The sequence below is a fragment of the Seriola lalandi genome, unplaced genomic scaffold (genome assembly GCF_002814215.2).
Source record: "Seriola lalandi dorsalis isolate HSWRI2012SDOR001 ecotype SW California unplaced genomic scaffold, Sedor1 jcf7180002054406, whole genome shotgun sequence".
Taxonomy (NCBI): domain Eukaryota; kingdom Metazoa; phylum Chordata; class Actinopteri; order Carangiformes; family Carangidae; genus Seriola; species Seriola lalandi.
This window is the reverse complement of record NW_019524959.1, coordinates 334,947-346,256: the sequence shown is the minus strand read 5'-3', so window position 1 is coordinate 346,256 and position 11,310 is coordinate 334,947. Positions and strand designations below refer to the sequence as shown.

At 43.7% G+C, this 11,310-nt stretch overlaps 1 protein-coding gene across 1 annotated transcript in view; it reads left to right on the top strand.

The window, feature by feature from the left end:
- Window positions 1–4,449: 4,449 nt before the first annotated feature.
- adcy5 (adenylate cyclase 5) overlaps window positions 4,450–11,310 on the top strand; it is an 87,517-nt gene continuing 80,656 nt past the window's right edge. Inside the window, exon 1 of the mRNA XM_023409734.2 lies at window positions 4,450–6,491. Coding sequence (XP_023265502.1) covers window positions 5,562–6,491 — 930 coding nt within the window. The 5' untranslated portion in view covers window positions 4,450–5,561. The remainder of the gene's footprint in view (window positions 6,492–11,310) is intronic.

Here is an 11,310-nt window from a genome sequence, read left to right as displayed (position 1 = left end):
TGCTGCTGGTGGTGCTGGTGGTGCTGCTGCTGCTGCTGGTGCTGCTGGTGCTGCTGGTGGGGCTGCTGGTGCTGCTGCTGGTGCTGGTGGTGCTGGCGCTGCTGGTGGTGGTGCTGGTGGTGCTGGTGGTGGTGCTGGTGGTGGTGGTGCTGGTGCTGGTGGTGCTGGTGGTGGTGGTGAGGGGATCTTTCACTTGTCAACTCTTGGCCTCATGACACGGTCTCACATTAATCGCCTCTCTCTCTCTCTCACACCCCGTGCTGCATCTTCAATTAATTCAGCCACTGGATCACACACGTTGTGCATATCTGGAATGCCTGATGCTATTTTAGACGTCGCTCATGTGGTTGCTCATGAGACGCTGCCAACACACGTGGGTCCTAATAAACAATTTGACGGAACACTGAGAAGGTTTATTTTCGTGGAAGATGTTTTTCTGAATATTTACAAAGCCTCAGATGTGATTTTTCTCGGTGCACTGCAAACAGGAGTTGTCCTTGACTGGCTGCTCCCACCGACTGAGTCAGTGGAGGAAGAAGAATTAGACTGTAATTACTGTTTCATTGAACTTCATTCATTGAGAATTAATGCGTGAATTGCTGAACAAGACGCCAAAGGCTGTCCACAAAGACGCTGAATTAAGGGTGTGAATACTTTGTACATGAGAGATTTCAGTTTTTGATAATTTTTTTTGTTAATAAATTAGCAAAACCTTCTAAAAAGTATGTTTTCACTTTGTCATCATGGGTTACTGAGTGTAGACTGATGAGCAAAAACATACTGTACATGGGGAGTGTGTCTTAACCATATCCCATTTTATTTCCCTTCTCTGGATTCCAATATCTTTTCCTTTTCTCTCCTCACCTCTTGCGCTTGTTGAATATTTTGGTTTCAATGTGTTTCCTCCTTCTTCTCTTCTTCTTCAGCTAATGTTGGCTGATTCATATTAACAACATTAATACTATTAACAGGCCAACAGAATTATGCACATGAGCAATACGCTTCTGTTGACAGTACAATCCTGCCACGTGGTCCATTAAGTAGCTGTTCTGGAGCTTTTGGTCATATCATCCAATCTTCAGCTTCATCAGTTTGAGGTCATAGCGATGATCTCTGAGCCGCGGAGCTTTTTCGTTTGACTGTTCCTGTTTCAGCTCCTGGTCTATACAGCGTCTGTCATCTGCATCCATACAAAGTCACTTCTTGTTTGCTTCTCTTTAGCAAACTTCCAACTTTAGCACACATTATTCTCATCTCTGTCTTTTCGTTTGTCTGTTTTTTATTCTATGCTGTTTCTGGAAAGAGGGATTTTTGAAGATAAAGCCACTGAAAACAAAGCGTGTGTATTCAGTCAGCTGAATGTTGTTGCAGGTTTTTCCTCAAGCTGTTTTCCTTACATCCACGATACTTCTTTCGTCTTCTGCTTAGTTCGACTGGATTCCACTGTGTTAAAAATACTTGAGAAGGGAAAAACTAATAGATAAATTACACTGGGAACAAGTTTTCGTGTTTTTATTCTCCAATTCACTCATAAATTCACTCACGTGCATGGGAGAAGATGATCTCATACACTTCCCTTTCATGTTACATGGCAAAATTTCCTTCTACTTTATAATTAATCCTGTTAAATAACTGACACAGGTTTTTACTTGTGTTAAAGGGTCAGTTCATCCAGATGACTGCGAATCAAAACATGTTTCTCCACTCACACCATGGCATCTAACCACCTGTACCAGATCCCTGTTGATAGATGTGTTTTTCTTGTTTAGTGCCTGTTTTAATTTTGAATATATGCAGCTGAATATCACTGAGAACTGTCCTGATTTTAGTAATTAACCAGGGGAGATTGTTCATCTTGGACTTTTTCCAATGCCATACCTCATTGCTTTGAGCACCACAGACAAAGTTTAATTCACTTTCATAGCATCAGTGTGACAGCAGCAGCCTCAGCAACGGAGGTACGAAAACCTCTGCAAGCAAAACTGGAGCTGACTGCACGGGGATTTAGGTGAAATAACCCTTTAAATAACCACAGTTTACATAGACCACGGCAAATTTGAGTGGAAATTGAAAAAGCAGGTTGTAATGAGGTTAAATGTGCGTGTTTGTTTGTGTGTGTGTGTGTGTGTGTGTGTGTGTGTGTGAGTGTGTTAATGCACGTGTGCGTCTTGTGTATAATGACAAACTGCTGCTGAACAAGTTCATTTAACATTCAGATGATGGCAGTAGCGTTCTGTGTCAAATCAGCACACACAACATACAGTATGTGTGTGGTTTCAATCACTGTGAGACAGCAGATGAAAGCAGGAAACACATAAATGCACCCACCCACACACACACACACACACACACACACACATACACTCACTCACACACACGTATATTCCACATCAGACTGTGAAGCGGTGTAAATTTGATTTATTTAGATTTTAGCTCCACATGATCTCAAGTCCCTCTCATCCAAACACCTCACTGTGGCTTCAGTGCATAAATGTTATTGATTGGTACGAAGTGGCAGTTAATACCAAATCCACACTGTTCTCTGTCGGCTTTCAGACATGTGAGGAAGTTTATCAGCTAAATCAGGAGCTAATTTTAGCACCTTTATATTCTGCTGGGTCTGTGTGTGTCATCTGTGACTATATACATCATTATTTATAAGCTGATCAGTGCTTTTTAATGTAAAATCATAACGTCCAAAGCACACTGTGTGGCCAAAAGTATGTGGACGCCTCTTATATGTTTGTGCTTTTTCTGGTCTGGGAGTTGCTTCCAAGTTTGTGGCAAGAGTTTGGGGAAGGCCTCGACATGTTTCAACATGGTTTTCTGGGTTTTTGTGTGGAAGAACTTGACTGGTCTGTGCAGAGCTTTTGCCTTAACTGCCAGGCCTTATCACCCAGCATCAAGTGTCGCACCTCACGAACGCTCCTGTTGCTGAATGGGAGGAAATTCCTGCAGCCAGGATCAGAAATCTGGTGCCTGAAATCAGAGGATGTTACAGCAGCAGGTTAAATACGATATGTTTGACAGTTACATGTGATTGTAATGTTGTCTGCATATTTTCATACTGTAACGGGTAAATTCAGCAGTTAAATAAATGCATAAATTACATTATTTCTCCTTGAAATTTAGAGGAGAAGAAGTATAAAGCAGCAGAAGTACTCAAGTAAAGTACAAGTACCTCAAAACTGTACATTAACTGGATTTTTCACATCAATCTGTTTCTTTCGTGAGTTTAAAATGGCAAGATCTCTGTTTCCTTGTTATAAAACAATAAATTGTGTTAGGTGTTTGTGAGAGAGAAAAGGGACAGAACAGCAGATCGAGCAAGCAAACAAGCAGTCATAAGACAAGCAGAGAAAATAAGTTGCACAACTTGAATCAAGATAAATTTGTTTCTGATTTATATCTGAGTTCCCTTTTTATTTGATGAAGACGGTGCTGAATGGAGGCTCCTGTTCTCTCCGTTAACAGTGTTTCACCCTCGATGAATTCCAAAAGGGGCAAAGGGAATTCAGCTGGAGGTGAGCCGGTCTCAGCGAACACACGAGGCTCCTCGTCACATGCCTCCAATTTCTATTCGTTAACACACAATGTGAACTTAAGTGACACAAAATGCTCTTTTCTCCTATGTAACATGTCCACAGACTCACTGCTGGTGTAAATGGTGGAAGAGGTGAAACAACTTATTCACCCCTTTCTTCTATAAAGTGATTACTGTTGCAAGAGCCCCATCTCACTGTAGGTAAGCAAGCACAGATGTAAAGCTGTAAAGGGAATTGTTGATTACTTTTCCAAGCATTTATTAATCATTTAGTTTATGAAATATCAAAAGAATAGTGAAAAATTAACGTTGGCAGAATCCAAGATGACATCTTCATTTTTCTTGTTTGGTCCGACCAACAATCTGAAACTAAACTAAATTTAATTTACATGAAAGCATCAAATATTCATATGTGAGGGGTCTTGAACCATGTTTGACCTTTCTAATTGATAAATAATTGAATCCACTGAGTGATTTTTTTTTTCAAAATAAAAGTTATCAAAGAAGAGCTTCACAATGACAAAATGTATCTATTTAATGTATTAAAATTTAAATAAACATTTAAATTATTTTGAAAGATGAGAATAATTGTGTAAAAATGATCCTCATTAAGTTATTGGACCTCAAGTCCAGGAGTCCAATTTTCAACCACCGGTGTGTGTGTGTGTGTGTGTGTGTGTGTGTGTGTGTGTGAGGGCTATCCAGCTGTGAGTACAGACCCGCCCATTCATCGAAAGCGCCCGGGGGTCGCGCAGCCTCTGACGCGGATTGACCAGCCTGGCGTCCAATGAAAACGCGCCAAAGCGTGACTCACCCTCTTCTCTTTCCAATGGCAGCGCGGCGTAGAGGCGGACAGCAGGAAGCACACTTGGTTGAATGGCCATTAAAGCAGCAATCAGCGGTAAATATGTTATGATGCCACGCTCCAAACAGACACCGAGCGGATTGTCCGAGGCTGCACTTTGGCACCGGGTAGACACTTCATGAAACACTGCCGCTGCACGGCCGCGGATTCGCTGCGCGTTGGAGTCTGGCTACAAATCAGATCAGGAGTCTCTCTCCCTCTCTCTCTCTCTCTCTCTCTCTCTCTCTCTCTCTGGGGAATTGGACAGTGATGGACAGCTGTTGGACATTGATTCAGCGCAGAGGTTGACGATAAATTGACTGCGTCGTAGCACTACAGCTGTACCATGGACCAAGGGGCTGTTTTTTGTGGCTGCCACAGGAGGAGAAGGAGGAGCGGCTGAGTTTTTTCCTCCGCTCAGATCAGCGCAAGTGTGCGAGGATCGTGATGATGCTTTTTGGCCAAACGTGAGGCTCCCACCGCCGTCCAGTGCTGCGGTGTTCGCTCAATACAGGTGAATTAAGACTTGACGGGACCAGATGAGAACCGCCAACATGGGATTCGCCTTTTTTATCCCCCCCCACCTCCGTCTTCACTGTCCACACACCGTTTACAAGAATACAGGAAACATGTCCGCAGATATAACGGATTCACGGCGTAATTGATGGTGTTGCGCTATGATCTCTGGGGACTATCTGATTTGTGTATTGGGTTTTGTCATCTACAGCGCGCGCTGCCGTGCAACCTCTCCATGGATGTTAGTTAATTGGGCCCAATGATGTAGAGCCAAACCCACCTGGATCTAATCTTCCCTCCTCTCGTGGCGAAACTGGCTCCCCAGTGACTTTTTGCGCATGTTCAATTGTTTTTTTTTTTTTTGTTTTTTTTTTTATTCCCAGAGCTTTTCATCACTTCTGGTTACTTCTTTGGACATTCCCATGTCGATTTTAAAGATTTTAAAATGAATTTTTGCCTCTAAAAGTGGGGGAAAAAAACAGTGATAGTTTGTATTGACTCAGATTGTGGCCAACTATGGGAAATTCAACTTATAGCAGACACGTGATGCGCCTCGTCCTTGTGTCCTGACATTATTTTTCAGTGGAACAAAACTTTTAATGCAGTGTTTATTAGTTTGAGCACATTCTGTTGTTGCCTCCCGTTCTCTTAACTACTATGTCCAGATCAAACAGTGTCAGCCCACCCGGAGTCGGTGCGCCTGTGTTGAGGGGAGGGACCGAGCACAGATCAGCTTGGGGAGAGTCTGAGTCCGTGGCCAACGGGTGCCCATACTCGGCCAGATCCCCGCGCAAGAAGCTCACCCGGACTAACAGTCGGTGGAAGGAAGAGGATGATCCGGACCACCGGCAGCCCGGCCGAGCCTCCACGACCGTCAGCAGGGTCAGCTTCAGGTCCAGGTCGGCTTGGCAGGACCATGGCGAGGAGAACCGAGGCCGCGCGTCCCCTAAACGCCCAGAGGACGAGGTGAGACCCAAGTCTGTAGAGCTGGGTCTGGAGGAGCGGAGAGCCAAGCCGAAGACCAACGACGAGGAGGTCATGCCCGATGTTAACTTTTCTTTAGTGGCGTGCTGCACCAGCGTCATGCACGTTTTCAAATCCAAGAAGTTCCAGTCGGAGAAATTGGAGCGGCTCTACCAGCGCTACTTTTTCCGTCTCAACCAGAGCAGTCTGACCATGCTCATGGCGGTGCTGGTGCTGGTCTTCACGGTCATGCTGGGTTTCCACTGCTCCGGCGGGGCGGCGAGGCCGAGCGTAACTTATGTGGTGGTCTTTTCCGTTGCCATCTTCCTCACACTCATACTCATGGTGGTCTGCAACAGGAACGGGTTTCACCAGGACCATATGTGGATTGTGTGCTATGTGGTCATCCTGGTGGTGCTGGTGATCCAGGTGATCGGAGTGCTGCTCGTGCAACCCAGAAGTGCCTCGGAGGGGATCTGGTGGACCGTGTTCTTCATCCATGTCATCTACACTCTGCTGCCCGTCAGGATGCGCGCCGCGGTCATCACTGGAGTTATTCTTTCCGCCATCCACGTGGCTGTTTCTTGGATGTTAAACGGCATGGACAGCTTTCTGTGGAAGCAGGTATGTAAGAACAATGTTGCGTGTTTCTAAAGTTTTGAATTTAATCTGCACACAGAGCTGGTGCTCCACACCTCCACTGCGCGCAACAAGGCACGGCTCAACATGGGCATTTCCTTTTAGAGCTTCCTGCTGCTGATCTTGTTTTCCCTCATTGTCAAAAAGCTCCTCACAGCGGTGGCACGCACTCACTCTCTAGTGGGGGGGAAAGAGGGGAAATGAAAACGGGGGTACCACCATCTCATGCAGGGCAATTCTTCACACAGCTGCTTAAGTGACTTTTTGTGTTTACATGAAGGTGCAGAACAGATAATGCTCTTGAAGAGAGACTGTCCAAAAGTGTGTGATCCATCATGTCAAAACTACATAAACACACACACACAAAAATCTAGAGTTCTTGGGGATAAATCAGGGAGACAGTGTGATGCAGCCACTCCTTTTAGACATTTTTGGCCATTCCTAATAAGTATGGACATCTGCCTTCAGATGTGGTCTGACCTAGAACATGTGAAGCATACCGAGGCCTTTAAGTCTCATTTTTGACTGAAGGTCATTGTGTTCACTATTTAGCCTTAGGTCAAGAAGTCAGGTGCATTTTGGCTGATCAGAGAGGCGTTTGGATTAACTGGAGGGGCAGCTGCTAAGAGCAGAGGGGCATTTGGTGGAGGTTGGGGGCTTAGGATAAAATGATATCCAGTCAGGTCTTATCCACTCCTGCTTGCCTGAATGTTTTTGAAAAAGGGGCATTAAAGGGCACTTAAGCACAAAAAAAGTGGTTCTGTTTTCTTTTTTGTCAGTCCAGTAACTTGCTGTTGCCATGGCTGCAGTCTGTCTCCTCAGCAAACATTAAATAGCTTAATTGACGACTTGAACTAGTGATTGGTAGACAAACACTTAGCTGCTGGTTGCCAGGGAAAGCGCACCTGGCTTGATCCTCCTCCAGTGTTTAACACACAAGTGCATCTATGCAAACTACAGTCAGACTCTCCTCTGCAGTTGGAGTTGGTTGGAGTTTCCTGTTTTTATTTTTGTCTTTCCAAATATTCCTCCCATTAGTTTAACTTTACCAATTATGTTGGACTGCAATTGAAGTGTTTTCCAATTGTGAATGAGGAAAAACTGGATGGTCTGTAGTAGGGCAGGACGATATGACTTCAAATCATATTGCAAACTTTTACCACAGTTTTTGTGCTCTTCATTTTTTCTAATGTGACTGTTTTCCAAGTCGCTAATCAAACTGGTGGCGCTATCTTTCGGTGGCTGAAGTCTTGTATTTGACTTTCTTTTTGTTCGGTTCCGTCTTCACTGAAGCCAAAATGTGCCCAAATGGCAGACACAGCGTTCTTCTTGGGATTTAACTTCTCAGGTTGAGGCTCAGTGTTTCACTCTTACTTCATTAGAAATGAATGTTAATTGTTGAAGTAGTGAGTGTATTTCCAAAGAAGAACCAGTGGGTTCCTGTCAGGATGGAGTGTGTGACTATTTGTTGTTTATGAAAGTCTTCCATCAACAGACTCTTCAACATAATGACCTTCTATGAATGCAGAGGATGTTTATCTGACATATGAGGTTTCTCGATTTATTTGTGACTGGGTATAATCATCACATCTTTTCAGCAACAGCTCAGATCTGCAGCTAATATAAATCCTGCTCTCGGCTTCTTAATTTCGGCCTTAAAGCACATTTGCAACCACGGCTATGTATCATATTTAGGACTTATTATTTTATAATAAACTGAAGAGCAAACTGCTGTTTAAATGCCTGAAATTTAGGCTGTTTTTACGGAGGGGGAAAACGTGTTGGCCCTTAGCTTTGGGAAGACTGATTTCAGATCGTTTGTTCGACTTCATCTGGACTTGTAATGAGCTTACAGTTGGTAGTTTCAGGGGATATTGTTTTAATGTGCTGCTGAGCCTACATGTTCCTCATAAAATCTAAATGCCTCTGGTAGTATTTTAACAACATCAATATTACTTTCGAAACATCTCTCCAGGGCCGGTGGAGTCCGTCTGTAATAAAGGTGCCTACACAAATGGCTTTAATTTTCCACCATTATTTAAAGGTACACTTAATTGCATCGTACACTGAGTTCTACAACTCAGTGTTATTAACCCCAAACTGTGTGTGTGTGTGTGTGTGTGTGTGTGTGTGTGTGTGTGTGTGTGTGTGTGTGTGTGTGTGTGCTGCTGCAGCTCCTAACTCCCACCTCATTGTTCTGGCTGTTTACTCTATTTACTGTTTTTATCAGGCCCAGTGTAGCTCATAAACATTCCTTCCAGCAGTGTAGCTCCTCTACAGTAGGTGCCTTTTTTTATAAAGATGCCTCCCTAAAAAAAAAACAATACGGTTTAACTCAGAAGGGTTTTATCCTTAAATTGTGAAGGACACTGTTAGAGATGCCTGTCCACGTACGTCCTGTTGTGGTTTTGGTCTGGGGCTGTAGCTCGTGGTTTGGTCTCGGCCCTTCGTTCCAATTAGGCGGGTCCATGAAGTCATGGTTCTCTGAGCTCGCTGTGGATCCATCCGACACCTTTTTTTTTTTTTTTGGGATGAACTGGAACACAGACCTGACCTCGCTGAAACCTCATGTTCACTCACTAGAAGCTTATCAGAAGCAAAGGGTCTCAAAGCGCTCTGTCTTCCAGGTGCAACGGTTTCAATATTGTGTCGTTTTTTGCTGTTTCACAAGCAAATTTCCACCTTTTTATGGGATCAGTAATGGTAATAGATACTTGGTACTGTACTCTGCACATTGTCCATACAGCGATATGTACATAAAGACAAATCACTTGCCAATAAATAGAGGCATTTAGATCCATTCACAAGTAAATTTTAATGCTTCAGAGTCGAGATTCTGGCAAAAAACTGACCTGGCACGTAAAGATAGTGAAGTGGAGAAAAGATGCTTTACTCACACAGGTGGTGGACAATAGATTGCAATACAATGCAGCCGTGTCATTTTTTTCATGCTGTTGTGGCTGAATGGGAACAAATCCCTGCAGCCGGTTCCTAAACTCTGGTGGAAAGCCTGAAACCAGAAGAGTGGAGGCTGTTAAAGCGGCAGAATAAAGCCCATAGTTGATGTTCAGATGTTGATGAAATGAGGTTCAGTTACCACATAGAGATATAATGTTCCCGTCTCTATATTGTGTAAATAAACAGAATATAAGTCTACTGTTGAAACCGAAAAGAGACTTGCACAGTATGCTCCAGAAATTACAAAAATGAAATGTCCCACACTTTATCTGGGCCATCAGTGGTGTATCCAACTTTAGAAAGAGAATATTAAATTGCACGCCATTTGAACGGCCTCGTAATATGGTTCAGCCTCAGCTCCTTCTCCAGTCGTCTCGGCAATCGCATCAGGAATGAAAACGTGCAAAGAATGTGTTGAACACTGAAAAAGGATGTAGGATTTCACTTTTCTTTCGTCCCCCTTTTTTGTTTCCTTTTGGAATCTAATGTTTGGTTATATAAGCAAAGACCGGGCTGATAGTTTAGTTTTTTTTTTTTTTTTGTGCGAATGTGACCCAGCATCTATTTGTCTTTTCTGCGAAAGCCACATTGTCATTTGATGTGTTGATGTGAGTGTGTGGGAACGAGCTGCTGTATTTGTTGTTCTTTCCTCACCATGCTGTTGTTTTTAGCATATCTGTTCTCTCCTGTTTACATAGGCTCTGCACTGACATTGTGAGGGAAGCTTTCAGCTGCTGTGTCTTCATCTTTGCTCCAAGATAATAATGTCCAAATGACACAAAATACACAAATCGCACTGCAGAGTCTCGTCAGCCTCGGTGTGAGAAGCAGATCAGTCATACGCCTGTTTGTTCAGCCCCTTCATCCCCTCATTATTCCTGTCTCCTCTCATGGATTAGCCTGTCATGTCTTCATCAGTCCAGCCGTGTCACATATTTGGTTTCTTGAGCAGGTGACATCGAGGGAAGATTCACCTCTAGTGTTAGTAGGATTGCTGTGGTGTGGTTTGTTTGGTCAAGCAAAAAAAAAAAAAACAGTGCTATACAAACTCTGGTGGCTCCAGATAACAGGTTAGAGTGTGAGCGGAGTCGATATCTAGCTGTGGTTCATTACAGGTGAAACTGAAATCTGAACTGGGAATAACCTTGCAGCATAGCTGGTTTTATGAGGGTACGGAGACGGATGTTGACAGGATGAAGGACAGGACTCTTGTTCTCCTGTGGCTCTGGTCTGACCTTTTCCGGGGACCCGGTCAGCAGGCGTTTGATGATTGAAAGGTCACAAAAAGGCCTAAAGACGACCAGGTTAAAATGTGGGCTAGGTCTGTATCTCAACTGCTAATTTAGACAAAAGGAAATCTTTGGTCTTTTCGCACAAATGTACTTCAGGTTAAACTAGACATCTAAGCTCACTGGAGAACTACTTTCTGCTTCCAGTTTATGTTCCTGCCCCCGCTCCGAAATCCTTTTTTTCTCAGCGTAGTGTTGTCTGACAGCCTGGGAACTGTTAAGGTGGAATTTGCAGAGCTGAAATGCAGCCTGTCCAGTAAACAAGCAGCGGTTGGTGCTAGTATCAGTGTTGGGAGTTGGTATGGGAGCTTGTAGTGTTGTTGACATTTAAGGTCAGACTCGTGATGGACGGCTAAAAAAAAAAGGCTAAAAATCAAGCCAGCAGAACCAGTGATATCGTTTTTTTTTGTTTGTTTGTTTTCTTACATTCTTCTACATTCTTTCATAGCTAATGTAGCTTCGAGCCACTAGCCTTTTTTTTTTCCATTTTCAGACTTGCCCCTTGTGCCAATTTATCCGACTTCATGCAGCGTCTTTTGGAGCCACAAAGGGCTTCA